Source organism: Rhinopithecus roxellana, chromosome 13 (assembly GCF_007565055.1).
Source record: "Rhinopithecus roxellana isolate Shanxi Qingling chromosome 13, ASM756505v1, whole genome shotgun sequence".
Classification (NCBI taxonomy): domain Eukaryota; kingdom Metazoa; phylum Chordata; class Mammalia; order Primates; family Cercopithecidae; genus Rhinopithecus; species Rhinopithecus roxellana.
The window spans coordinates 35,714,160-35,727,218 of NC_044561.1; the positions used below are offsets into that span (position 1 = coordinate 35,714,160).

The window sequence follows — 13,059 nt, forward strand, 5'->3', positions numbered from 1 at the left end:
ATTTGACGATGAGTTTCCCAGCAGCCTGGGGAAGAAGGAAAATGGAACATATTACCCGATTGTTCACTAGACAAGAAAAAGCCAGATATTTCTTTGAGGGGAAGGAAAGCCCTTCCTAGCACTGAATTCATTTGTCTTTTCTTAAGTGGGAGTTGGAAGAGAGCTTGTGGGGTGGAACAGAGGGGTCCCTGCTAGGACTGTCCAAGTTGGGTGCTCCTATGGCATTCATGTGAGGAGGTTGCCGGGTAAACGCCCATGATTCCCTGGAAAATGTTCATCCTCAGTGAACATCACCCCCAGTGTCTGTGCGTGTGTGCGTGTGTGCGTGTGTGCGTGTGTGTGTACATATGCGTCCGTGTGTTTCTTTCTGTCTCACTGTCTTTCTCTTTTTTATCTGGCCCTCCCCTCACTTCATCTGTTTGTTTGTTTGTTTGTTTGTTTCCACCTCTGTCCCTCCCTGGCAAAGGTCCCGGCTGCTCGAAACTCTGCCAGTTTTTAGGAAGTGCTGTTGTGTCAAAAGCCTGCACACGAGACCCCAGTGGGCCAGGACTGACTTCCTCCCCACACAGGGCTGGGCGGGGCAAGCAGGAAGGGGCCTGTTACAGTCAAGGTGACGCATCCTTGCTTGGTCAGCCCGAGCAGCAGCTGGGTTGACAAGCAACAGGAACACGGGTCATCTTTTCCCCAGGGGCGTCGGAATGGACCTGTGCCACCCAGGTAAGCAACTGCAGTCAACCTCTCTGGGCCTCAGGGTGCTCTCTTTTAGAATGGGACAGCAGCCCCTGCCTCACAGGGTCCTAGTAAAGGAATACAGCACAGGCGGAAAATGCAGCTGCGCAAAGCAAACATTTGTGGGCTCAATCTAGGCGTCCAGTTGTGTTCTAGGGGCTAGGCACACAGCAGTAAGCAAAGCAGACGCTGTTCCCCCCTTCATGGGCTTGTCCTCTAGAGGGAGAAACAGGCAGTGACTCTAATGTGATGCTGTACGTCAGTTGGTGGCAGGTAGGATGAAGAACAGTAAAGCAGGATAAGGAAGAGGGGAGTGCCTGGTGGAAAAGGCCCCAAGATGCTGTCTAATGAGGGACCTGAGGAAGGTATCAGCTAAGGGGCCTTCTAAGGAACAAACATTTCAGCCAGAAGGAACAGCCAGTCCAAAGGCTCAGAGGTGAACTGAGAAAAGTGACTTGTGATTAAGATGATGATGTGATGTTGGTGACGGCGATGCTTGTCTGGGTGATACAAGGGACTTGAGGTCCCTTTCTGGCCAGGGGTTGGGGTGGTCTTTGGGGAGGCTGAGGACGCAGCCTAGAGCCAGGGGAGGGCCAGGAGTGAGCAACAGAGGCTCTGATTGAAACCCTCCCCAGCTACTAGGACAATGTGTCTGGGGAGAAAGAGGAGAAAAGAGGCTGCAAAGATGGTAAGGAAAAGAACATCAGGATTGTGTTTGGGGAGGTAAATCGAAGGCCCAGAAGAGGGGCCAAGTTTCTGTACCCTGGACGTCAGCGTTCTCCAGAGCTGCAACAGTTCTGGTGAACACGGCTGTTGGAATTCCAGAACCTAAAGGATGGTGGGAGCTGTCTGCTCCCCAGGTCCAGATGACCTCAGCCTTGTCCAGGAGCACCCTGGCTTCAAATGCACCTAACATGGAGCAGCCTGGCCCCGCCCACTGGGCATCCCCCTTCCCCCCTCCCCACGCCCAGATGGAAGCCTCAGGCCCCAGGGAACACAGTTAGAGAACCGCCGATCCATTTCAACAGCCCCCCCAGTGGCAGAAGGGAGAAAAGAGGCCAAGGGAGGAAAACAGCCTCTCTGAGGCAGGGGCAGGACCAAACCCTGTGCCCTGACTCCCTGTCCAGGGCTCACTCTCTGACCCCTGCCTCTCCTGTGGGCTTTGGAGGTTCCCAAAATCACAGCTCAGTGAGCACAGCTGGGGGACACCTGGTCGGCACAGGTAGACCCAGCGAGGGGCAGCACCTGGCTCAGGCCTCTCAGCAGACAGGAGGGTGGGGATGAGGTGGGGAGGGCACCCACTGAGACGCAAGACCCCCGCCTGTGTGTCCAGCAGGGCACTTTGTCCTTTGGGGTCCTAACATACTAAGGTTACAGGGATGGCTGTCCCCATATTGCAGATAAGGAAACTGAGGGTCCCAGAGGTGAACTAGAGGCGAGGACTGACTTGCTTGAGATCACACGGCCAGTCAGCAGCAGAGCAGGGATGAGAACCTAAGGGAGAAAGCCCCAGGTTGGCCGGGGCTGTGGGTAGGGCACGGGAGCGGAGAATCTGCTTTACTTCAGCTGGTACTAGGGAGGAAATGAATTAAATGGGGTCAATGCAGCAATGGATTAATGGGGTCAATTGGTTCTCCATTGTGTAGTTGGTCTTTTCATTCATTCACTCTACAACCTTCCAGTGTGCTAAGGAGTGCTGGGGATGGCAGTGACCCAGCCATGGGCCTAACCTTGGGGGATGGGTGTTGGTCTGGAATGTTGGGGGCGGGGTGGAGAGGCAGGAGTCAGACCCTGCAGGACCCTGACCCAGCCGTGCAAATGGACACAGGCTTAGAGATGGGAGGAAGCAGCTTTTCCCACTGGGGCAGAGGAGATCTGGGAAGACCTCCTGCAGGAGGAGGCCAGGGGGAGGGAGGAAAGGTCATTTCCCTGTTGCCCAGACTGGGTCTTAATTCGGGCTTCTCCGTGGCCCAGTGACTTCCCCTCTCTGCGTTCCGATTTGTCATCTCTACGTGGGTGCCATCATCCTGGCTTGGCCTGGGGAAGCGCGGATTGGGAGTTAGCCAGACCTCGCTCAGGTTCCAGCTCTGCACCACCCTGCCAGTGGTCATGGTCTCTTCCTTCTGTGGGCCTCAGTTTTCCTACCTTTATTATGGATAGGCTGGTGACTCAGGGTTCCCCAGGGCTGCCTCCCCTCCTCTCCTGAGGTGGGCCTGTGTCCGGAAGCAAGTAAGGCACCCTCCCCCAAGGCCTGCCGGGAAGATGAGAGCACCAGACAGCAAAGCCCCAGTGTGGCCAAAGACGAGCACTGCGCTGGTGCAGATAAGACAGGCAGGTGCAATTAAAAATAGAGCCAGCTCAGCTTGGGGAGAGGAAGCCACACTCTGCAGAGCCTGTGGGGCTTGTGGGGCTTGTGGGGCTGGGGAGGGGAGCAGCTCCGCCCACACCCCCTCTGCCCCAGGGTCCCTCCTACTGAGACTTTGAGGGGCCTCTTTATTTAGGACCCTGAGATGGCGTCCTCCTCCTGCCCTGGAAAGGGGAAGTGAGGCCAGCTGTTCTGGAAGCAGGGCTGCAAGCTCAAAAATTTCTAAAAATACGATGGGAAAGAGGAAGGACAAAGAGGAAGTGGGGAGGGGCCGGGGAGACGGGCACATTCACAGGCCTGGGCACAAGGGCAGCACCAGCCTGTGGGTTTGGGGTGGGGGTTCATGTCACACCTTGTGAGGCTGTGAGAAGCACAGAGATAAGTGAGAAGGAAACGGGGTCTGTGGTGGTGGTGGTAATTTTATTATTTGTGTGCATTATTATTAGTATTAAAAATACATCTCCCGGCCAGGCATGGTGGCTCACACCTATAATCCCAGCACTTTGGGAGGCCAAGGCAGGAGGATCACCAGAGGTCAGGAGTTTGAGATCAACCTGGCCAACATAGTGAAACCCCGTCTCTACTAAAAGTACAAAAAAAATTTAGCTGGCCGTGGTGGCAGGTGCCTGTAATTCCAGCTACTCCTCGGGAGGCTGACGCAGGAGAATCACTTGAACCTGGGAGGCGGAGGTCACAGTGAGCCAAGATCACGCCACTGCAATTCAGCCTGGGTAACAGAGAGAAAGACCATCTCAAAAAAACAAACAAACAGCAACCAAAAAAACATATCCCATGAGCCTACACCAGTGCCTGAAACTCTGAAATGGGGAGGAATCTCCTCTTTTTAACAAACAGAGGAAGGGTCAGTGGGCTCCATGTGCACCATGTAAGATACAGCAAGCCCGGGGCCATCACCATCCTCCTGTGGACTCAGATGCTTTGACCAGTTGCCACCTATTGGGGCAGGACCCCCGTCAGAAGGGGACAGGGGACTGAGGATTCATGAACACACTTGTCAACCACAAGGGAGTATGAAAGGAGCTGTGTGCGGTAAAAATACAAGCAACTTGCTCACTATTCCCATGAAATCCCACTCCCCTGGGAACCGTGCCCCAGTTTCCCCAGCTCTACAGTATTGGCTTTGCAGGGGTTGAGTGGGGGCAACTGCAGGCATCATTCTGCATCTTGCCTTTATTCTCAAACATGTAACCCTGTCAGAAACCCAGATTTAGCGTCCGACAGGTGTTTGATGATTCGTATGAAGAGATCAGGCTTTGGAAGATCAACATCAGGGCTGTAGCCTCCGAGCCCCAGATGGGCCCAGATGTGAATCCCAGCTCTGCCACACTCCAGCTGTGTCACCTTTGGCAGGATACTTCACCTCTCTGAGTCTCGGGACCTCGCCTGTAGGATGAGCTTAGAAATACCTTTCCTTTCGGAGTGGTTGTAGGATTCAATGAGAGAGTGGATGGGAAGAGCCTGGAACACACAGGGCCTGGCACACCATAGGTGCTCAGCCACCATGCCTTCCTTAACCAAGGGCGTGACTTGGTCATTGAGCCATGCAGATCCCAGAAAGGCTGTGGGGAATGGGAAGGGGTGGGGGCAGGGATGGCTCCTCAGTGGAACCTAGGAGGATCCCTGAAAGGGGATCTGGAGTAGGAGATAGGAGGGTCTGCTGGCAGAGAAGAGAAGGAAGGCCATTCTGGGTGCAAGGAATGGCGGCGCAAAGGCTTTCGGAAGGCTAGAGCTCAGGGGAGTGAATGAAGGGCAGCCAGGGAGGCTGAGCACAGAGCTGGGGCAGGAGAGGAGCGCAGTGTGAGAGGAGCGTGGAGGGAACACAGCAGGAGGACTGGTGAGATTTGCAGTCTTTGTCCCCAGGACAATGGGATGCCATGGGAAACTGGACCAGAATGGGTAGAAGAGGCAGGGAGGCATCCGAACGCCCTGAAGTCCCCTCGAGCAAAGTGATAGTTGCCGGGACGACGGTGGGACCGTGGAAGGGGAAAGAATTAGGTAGGACTTGGTGATGGAGGAGACCCAAGGGGTGAAAGCCAGGTGGGTGTCAGGGTGCCTCCTGGGGAAATGTGGACCATTTCCAGGGCTCAGGAATTCAGGAAGAGGATGGGGAGGAAGGAGCATTCTAGAAGTTCAATCTGGGGCACAATGACAGAAGCAGTGGTGACCAATACATATGGCGATGGTCGGATCTGAAGCTCAGAGGAGGGGCTGGAACACAGGATGTGTGAATGATTCCCTGGACCCTGAGGGCAGGTGGGAGCCAGGAGCTGGTGAAACCCCGTAGGGAGCAGGAAGGTCGGCCTTGGAGGAGCTTCAGGAACCCCATCACTCACTTCTGGCCATCCGCACCATGGAGCATCCGTAGGAATGCTGGAGCCCACGCTGGCTTCTCTCAGACAAGCAGCCAGTCTGGAATCCACTCGGCCTCCTCCAGCAGGTGCGCCCCAGGCAGAAACACAACCCCAGGCCAACAGGAAAACTGTATAAAGCCAACAAACAAAACAAAGCACAATCGGATTGTTCACCTCCAAGGCAACTCAAGGTGATTGGTTTTTCTCTGTGGATGAGACCCATGGCCTCCCCGCCAGCTCCTGCCGGAAGAGTTCCGGAGCCAGCTTCCAGCACTGCCTCCCCAGCTGTCCCTGCTCTGCGTCTCCACACAGGTGGCCCCTTACACCTTCCATCCCTGCATGTCCCAAAGAGTTTCAGAATCCATCTCTCCTGGGGCAGAGGCGTGGGGGTCAGCAAAACAGGGTGCGGATTCCAGCACTGCCACTTCCCATGCCTCACCTTCCTAAGCTTCAGTGTCTCAAACTGGAAAATACCTACTTCAAGATTAAATAAATGACAGCACTTATACAGAGACTGGCATGGAGTAGGTGTTTGTGAGCTTGAAGTGTCACAAGACTCTTGCTTTGTCCCCTGGTATAAAGTGTCCTCCCCCCTCCAACTCCCTCCTGGAAACAGGACCTCTAGACCTGCAGAGGAAAGAAACTCCAGAGTGGGCCAGGCATGGTGGCTCACACCTGTAATCCCAGCACTTTGGGAGGCCGAGGTCAGGAGTTCGAGACCAGCCTGGCCAACATAGTGAAACCCCCGTCTCTGTTAAAAATACAAAAATTGGCCGGGCGCGGTGACTCTCGCCTGTAATCTCAGCACTTTGGGAGGCTGAGGTGGGCAGATTGTGAGATCAAGAGATCGAGACTATCCTGGCCAACATGGTGAAACCCCAACTCTACTAAAAATACAGAGATTGGCTGGATGTGGTGGCTTGTGTCTGTGGTCCCAGCTGCTTGGGAGGCTGAGACAGGAGAGTCCCTTGAGCCCAGGAGGCGGAGGTTGCAGTGAGCCAAAGTCGTGCCACTACACTCCAGCCTGGTGACAGAGCAAGTCTCCATCTAAAAAAAAAAAAAAAGAAATTCGCTGGGTGTGGTGGTATATGCCTGTAATCCCAGCTACTGGGGAGGCTGAGGCAGGAAAGTCCCTTGAGCCCGGGAAGCAGAGGTTGCAGTGAGCCAAGGTCATGTCACTGCACTCCAGCCTGGGTGACAGGGCAAGACTCTCTCAAAAAAATAAATAAATAAATAAAATAAAGGAAACTCCAGAGTGGGTCACTAGGAGAATGGCAGGTGGGGCCACTCCCACTCCCACCCCTCGGTTCCTGGACCCTTGTGGACCGCCTGCTGGAGACAGAGCACCACACAGTGGTGGTAGATTTAGGGCGTATGGTGCCCCATCCAAGCAGGATATCACCTCCAGGCTGACACCTCTGCTGCACCTTCTCAAGGCTGCCCCATCCCTCCACTCCATCAGGCCAGCACCTTCCAGTGAAATGCTAGAGAAGACTGGTGGATCTCATGGCCACGTGCTCACTTCAGACCACCTTTGCTGTAGAGAGCGTCCCTTGGTCTTCTGTGATGTTACGCGGTGTGCTGTGTTGGCGGGTCAAACACCCTAAGCCTCTGGATAGTGGTGCTGGCTGAGGCCCTGTGGGCAGGAAAGGCAAACACATTTCCAACACGTGTTGACTCCAGGCAAGATGGATGATTCACTTTTGCAGAATAGAAGGGGTTTCATGGAATCAGTTTGCTCCCTGGTCTTCTGGAGAAACAATGGGCTCAGCATGCGTCCCTGTTGCTGGCAGAGTGGACATTCCGCTCCCATGGGGTCATCCACCTGCCTCTTCTCCTGACTTCTGTGTTTCTGATCTTCCCATCTTCCTTCTTTCTGGCCTCTGACAAAGAAGTCAAGCCATTCACCACTGCCCATGATGCATGGGTATTCTGGCTTCAGGAAGCCACTTCTCTTTTCACAGGAAGTGGATGGCCAGGTGCCCTGCCTGAAGCCCTGCCCCCGGGGAGGACTTGCCCTCACCACTGTCTTTCCAGCACACCTTTGAGCAGGGCTGTACTTCAGTAGCTACCCAGTTTTCACTTGTGCCCAAACTCTGAGCCAACTCATTCTGCAACCAACCTTGGCATTTTCCTCCATTGTCAGAAAGTCACAAGGGACCCACCCATGTGGGTCATGGTGTAAGCAGAGGGATAGACCCTGGTGCACCAGCAGCAGGTGTCATGAGGGTCTGGGCCACCTATCCCTGGAGCCTACTGGAGCCCTCTGTCTCTGCTCACACCTGCTCCTGGATATACCACTCACAAAGGGTTACTATTGGGCTCGCTTGACCTTCTGACTTAGTGGGTCAGATGAAGTCATCTGGGCTACTTAGTTACATGATGTTCTGCGGGCTGGCACTCTATCTCTACCAGGACCCGGTGCCATTCCAGGAACTGTTTTCTGCATAGTATATAATTCTCTGCCAAAAGGAAGCAGCTGGAAGAAGCAGGCCATCCTCCCACCTGGGGAAGTGCTTGGGAATGTGACGAGGGCCATTGCTCCTGCATCCATTAGGTCTCAAGAGTGGCACCCAAACCTGCCATTCTCCTCAGGATATCGTTTTTTATTTCCTCTCTTTGCTCTGGGGACAATGGGTCAGCTTCATGAATTTCCCAATAGCTATTCCCACTACAATGATTCTGACCCTGTGGGCCAAGGTACCAATATGGGGTCAAGAACCAAGGATGTTCATTCCAATTCTACATCTGTAGACCAGGAAAGCGGCCATGAATCAAGCAGACCCCTAGCGAGCTGGACCTGGCCAAGACTTCATTTATCACCTGGTCTCTATGCACCCCCACTCAAACGTGGCCTTGAAGACACTTCAGTCTTGAGCGCTGATGTCAACTTGGACCCTGTGTCCAACAATCCTCAGAATGTTTGGATATTCCCCTTGCCCCCACGTACAGTTACTGGAGTTAATGGCCACAGGTGTTTTTAGGGAAGAACCAGGGAGTCATTGCCATATATACTTGCCACAGTGTTGCAGGACTCTTCCTTTGGGACCCAGCCTCTCCTTCAGTCCCAAGGTTCTGGATCTGAAAACTGGGGCAGGTCCTGAAACCAGGCAAGGGGTCTTGGCTTTTTATTGCAGGGCCTGCCCTTGGTCAGGGGGACTCCTGGGTGAGGCACCTCCCTTTGGCTGAGGCTAGTGTCTGGGGAGGGAGTCAGCTGGGAGCCATCAGCAGGCTTTCCTCCCAGCAGCTGAGGGTATGGCGCCTTGGTCCTGAAGAGGAGGGTGGATGCAGACAGCACCCATTGTACGCATGTTGGACTCAGCATATGTTGGATTCTTGCTGGGTGTTTGACAAAGTTTAGCTCTTTCCTTCCTGACAGCTGCCCTCTGAGGCAAGGGTTATGGTTCATATTCCACAGATGAAGATGCTGTATTAGGTATATCTCAGGTTTAGCTGCTTAAAGAGACTCAGAATAACAGTGACCGAAACGTTCTCAAGACTGATTTCTCTCTCATTGAAAAGTCCAGATGGATAGGTGGTCCAGATGAATATGATGAGTCTTCTCCACATCACTGCCTGGGGACCTGGGCTCCATCTAGCCTGGTGTCCTGCCATCTCCACATGGGGCTTTAATCTCAACATCCACGATGCCTGCTTAGTCATGAGAGGGAGAAGTAGGGAAAGGGAGCATTCAACATTCCCTCTGCATTCTTTTGGGGGAAATGATGTCTATCCTCGTAAAACCTTTAAGAAATGCAGCCAGGCACTTCCTGACTCTGGAACTTGAAGGTCAGCGAGGATTTGGGCAGGCAGACAGGAGAAGGCATCCCAGAGTACAGGAGCTGCCTGGGCAAACACAGGGAAGTGGGACCGAGTCCTGGATGGCTCTGGGACAGGGAGGAGCTGGCAGGCTCGACTGGCAGGCTCTTGTTGGGAATGGCAGGGAATAAGTCTCGCTGCCAAGGCTGGAGAGGTTGTGGAGGCTCCAGGCCCAGGATGAGGACTCTCTCTCTGAGTAATAGGGAGGCCATTTACTCAGAGAAGGAGAGTGTTGTGGATGAAACTGAAGCCACCATGAAGCATGAAGCTAGGACAGCTGACCTAGTTGTGGGCATCATCATAGCACCTTGCATAAAATGCCAGCACATACAAATCTTATTTAATTTATTCATTTCCAAGTGGAGATGAAAGAGCACAGGCTTTGGCATCAGCCCAATTCAAGGTCCCATTCTGGCTCAGTGACCACTTCCCTGTGGGACCTTGGTTGAGTTACCTCACCTCTCTGAGCCTCAGTATCTGGGGGCAGGGACTACAAAATATCCCCCAAATCCAGCCTCCCCATTTTACATAGTAAGGACATCAGGACCACCCTGATACAGGCTCATTTCCCAGCCTCCCTTGCAGCTAGGTGTGGCCACATGACTACATTCTGGCCAATGGGATGTGAGGAAAATGGTATGCCACTTCCTGGTTGTTCAAATAAATAAGTGAATAAATAATGAGCCCGTGAGTCAGTGGAGGAGGGGATTCAAGTTCGGGGAAGGTGTGCATGCCTTCAGCAAGTGTTTAACTGAGTGCTTACAACGGGTCAGACTCTTTCTGGGTGCTGGGGACACAGCAGTGAGCAAAAGAATAGAACAGCTGAACTCTCATGGAGCCAAGAGTCTAACAGGAGGGACAGAAAAGATAAAAGGAAACAAGATCCTTTTGGGGGGTGTCTATCCAGGGGGTGGGAGAAACAGGAAGCAGGGCAGGAAGGGAGGGAGCAGGGGCTGCTTTAGATAGGGCAGTCAGGGGAGGCCTCCTGGAGGAGGTGGGCCTCTGTGAAGAGGGCAAATCCTGGGTTTCTGGAGGGAAGGAGGCCCTGCAGAAGTGAGGGCAAGTGGGTGTGGCTAGAGCCGAGTGACGGGGAAGGCTGGTTATCTCTCTGTAGAGCCCACGGAGCTGAGCAGCGGGGAGACAGAAGAGTTGCAGAGAATCAAGTGGCACCGGAAGCAGCTCCTGGAGGACATCCAGGTAAGCGCACACCCGTGTCCACACACGTTCGCACACGTGTCCATGCCCACACACACCACGCCACATGTGCCCGTAAGCAGACACTCCTGCACACTTGCACACGCCCTACCAGCTCCTGCTGGTCAGACAGTGTGGCCAATTCTGGCCCATATCAGCCTTGCTCCCAGCGCCAGGAGCAGGGATAACAGCAAGACTGCAGACAGACACCCTGAGACCCAGGGAGGACCGGGAGAGCCGGGGAGGGAGGCAGCGATCCAATTAGGCACCCACTGTGTGCCCAGCCCCATCCCGGCCTTTACTCGCTTCATCACAGGACAGGCTCTGACCCCAGTGGTGAAGCTTCAACCAGGTCTCACCCCTGCAGAGTGTAGACCACCTGGTCATGATAACTCCCAGTATGTGCCCAGCACTTACCACTTCACCAATCAGACTCAGATGTCAGCTCATCTGGGTCGGCAGATTCCAAGACAGGCTGGGTTCTGTTCCTGGAACATGCCTTGCTCAGCCCTGCCCCTGGGCCTTTGCACTCACAGTCTCATCTGCCTGGGCTGCGGTGGCTGTACCCACCCCCACTCCCATGCACGTGAACTTAGGATTTCAGTGAGGAATGAAGGCACAAAATTATTCACTCAGCTGGTGTTTTATTGAGCACCTACTATGTGCCAGGCTTTCTCTACCTTGCTCTGATGGTGCTCTGCATGGTCATTGCCCTATGACCACCCATGATCCCAACCCCACCAGACTATGCCCTCCATGAACATAGAGCCGAGGTCTGTCTTGCCCACCACTGCATCCCCCACCTGCAGGGCGCAGCATTAATAGGTGCTCAGTTAATACTTGCAAATAAATCCCCACTGTATTTGTGGGCAACCACTCAGTGGCTCTGCCAAGATGGCATGAACAGGAGCTGACAGGGCTCAGACACAGGCTCCCAAGTCCCATGCTGGCCTTGAGTCTCAGGACAAGCCCCTGGAACCAGCCCCTCACCAGCACCCCACAGATCCTGGGGAGAAAGGGGCTGGGTGCCTCTTGGGAGTGCCTGCCAGGGGCTCATGCTGCTCTCCTGCAGGGGGTGCTGGTGGTTGACAGGGGGAGGTGTTAGGGGGTCCCCTCTGCCACTGGGTGCCTCCTGCAGGGTCAAGATGAAATGGGCTTGGGGTCGAGCTGGGGAAAGCACAGGTTTGGAGTCAGACGGTGGGAATGTCGTGTCATCTCTCTACGCCTCAGTGTCCTCTTCTGTAAAGTCCAGGGGAATTGCAAAGTCCCTGGAAAAGGGGCCTATGCTGCCTGTGCGTGGTGTCCCCGTAGTACCTGGCAGGCACATAGCGGGCACTTAGTCAAGGGTGAGCTTGACAGAGTAAATGGAGGAAAGCCAGAGAGAAGCTGGGGCAGAAGCTAAGGAAGCAGTAGGGAGCCATGGGAGGGATTTGAGCAGGGGAAGGGCAGGCTCCATGCAGTGCTCCAGAAAGACACCAGCCGGGGGAGGCGGGCAGGGTGGAGGCGGGCAGGGTGGAGGTGGGCAGGGGGGAGGCAGGCAGCGGGGAGGCCGGCTTGTCGGGTAGGCTCAGCTAGAGAGCAGACTTCATGGCTGCAGAGGAGAGAGATGGGAAGGTTGGAAATAGGATGGGCAAGGGGTGGGGGCTTGGGGGTTCCCCCTCCCCAAGGCAAGTGGAGGCATGGGTGCAGACAGAGGTGATAGTTTAGCATGGGACTTTGAAATTATGAGACATCGAGGGAGGGCACCTGTGTGGAGGGCCCTTCAGAGTGGGGACTCAGGACAGAGGTCAGGGAGAGGGGCCAGGTTTGAGAGTCACACCCAGGGGCAGGAGTGGTCACTGGGGTCTTAACCCCCCGGGATTCTGGCCTACACCCCTGACTCTCCCTGTCCTGCCCCTGCCACCCCACAGAAGCTGAAGGATGAGATCGCAGATGTGTTTGCCCAAATCGACTGCTTCGAGAGTGCGGAGGAGAGGTGAGGGGCCTGGGTGGGGACCCCCAGAAGCTGCTATGATTGCTTCCCAAGGATGTCATACACCTTGAATGAGCAGGGGCCACCCCCGACCCCTGGGCCTGGTGAAATCAGGGATTGGCCAGGGAGAAGGAGGCAGTAATGAGACCGGAACAGGGTGACCCAGGCCCCATCCCAGGCCTGGTCCCTGCTTCCAGGCTGACCCTCTCTTGAGAAACACTGTGTCCTCCCCTCCCCCAACCCAAAGTCTCTCCTGACCCACTGTGGTCCAGCCCTGGCCGATCACTGACCACATCCATCCTGGGATGGGCGAGGAGAAGGGAAGCTCAGCCCCAAGGGCAAGGACAAGGAAGCCCAGGGCCCCACGAGGACAGGAGCCTGGCCCTACCCCGCCCCACTCACCACTAACCCGATGCCGGCCACTCCCACCGCCTCTATGGAAAATTCTCACTGTTTTGTGACCTGGGACAGATCCTGTCCCTCTCTGGGTCTCAGTTTCCCCATTTGTGCAACAAGAAGGTTGGTTGCTACACTGTCTCCTAGGGTCCCAGGGCACTGACTCTGACATGCGATGTCCTGGGAATTTCCCCTCCTGCGCCTGCCACCCC

The 13,059-nt window shown here is 54.9% G+C and overlaps 1 protein-coding gene across 2 annotated transcripts in view; it reads left to right on the forward strand.

The window, feature by feature from the left end:
* Positions 1 to 560: 560 nt before the first annotated feature.
* Positions 561 to 13,059, forward strand: part of CYTH4 (cytohesin 4) — a 33,177-nt gene continuing 20,678 nt past the window's right edge. For both annotated transcript variants that reach the window (XM_010389199.2, XM_030914207.1), the window contains exons 1-3: positions 561 to 717; positions 10,400 to 10,482; positions 12,390 to 12,454. In XM_010389199.2, the coding sequence (XP_010387501.1) occupies positions 699 to 717; positions 10,400 to 10,482; positions 12,390 to 12,454 (167 nt within the window). In that variant the 5' untranslated portion in view covers positions 561 to 698. The remainder of the gene's footprint in view (positions 718 to 10,399; positions 10,483 to 12,389; positions 12,455 to 13,059) is intronic.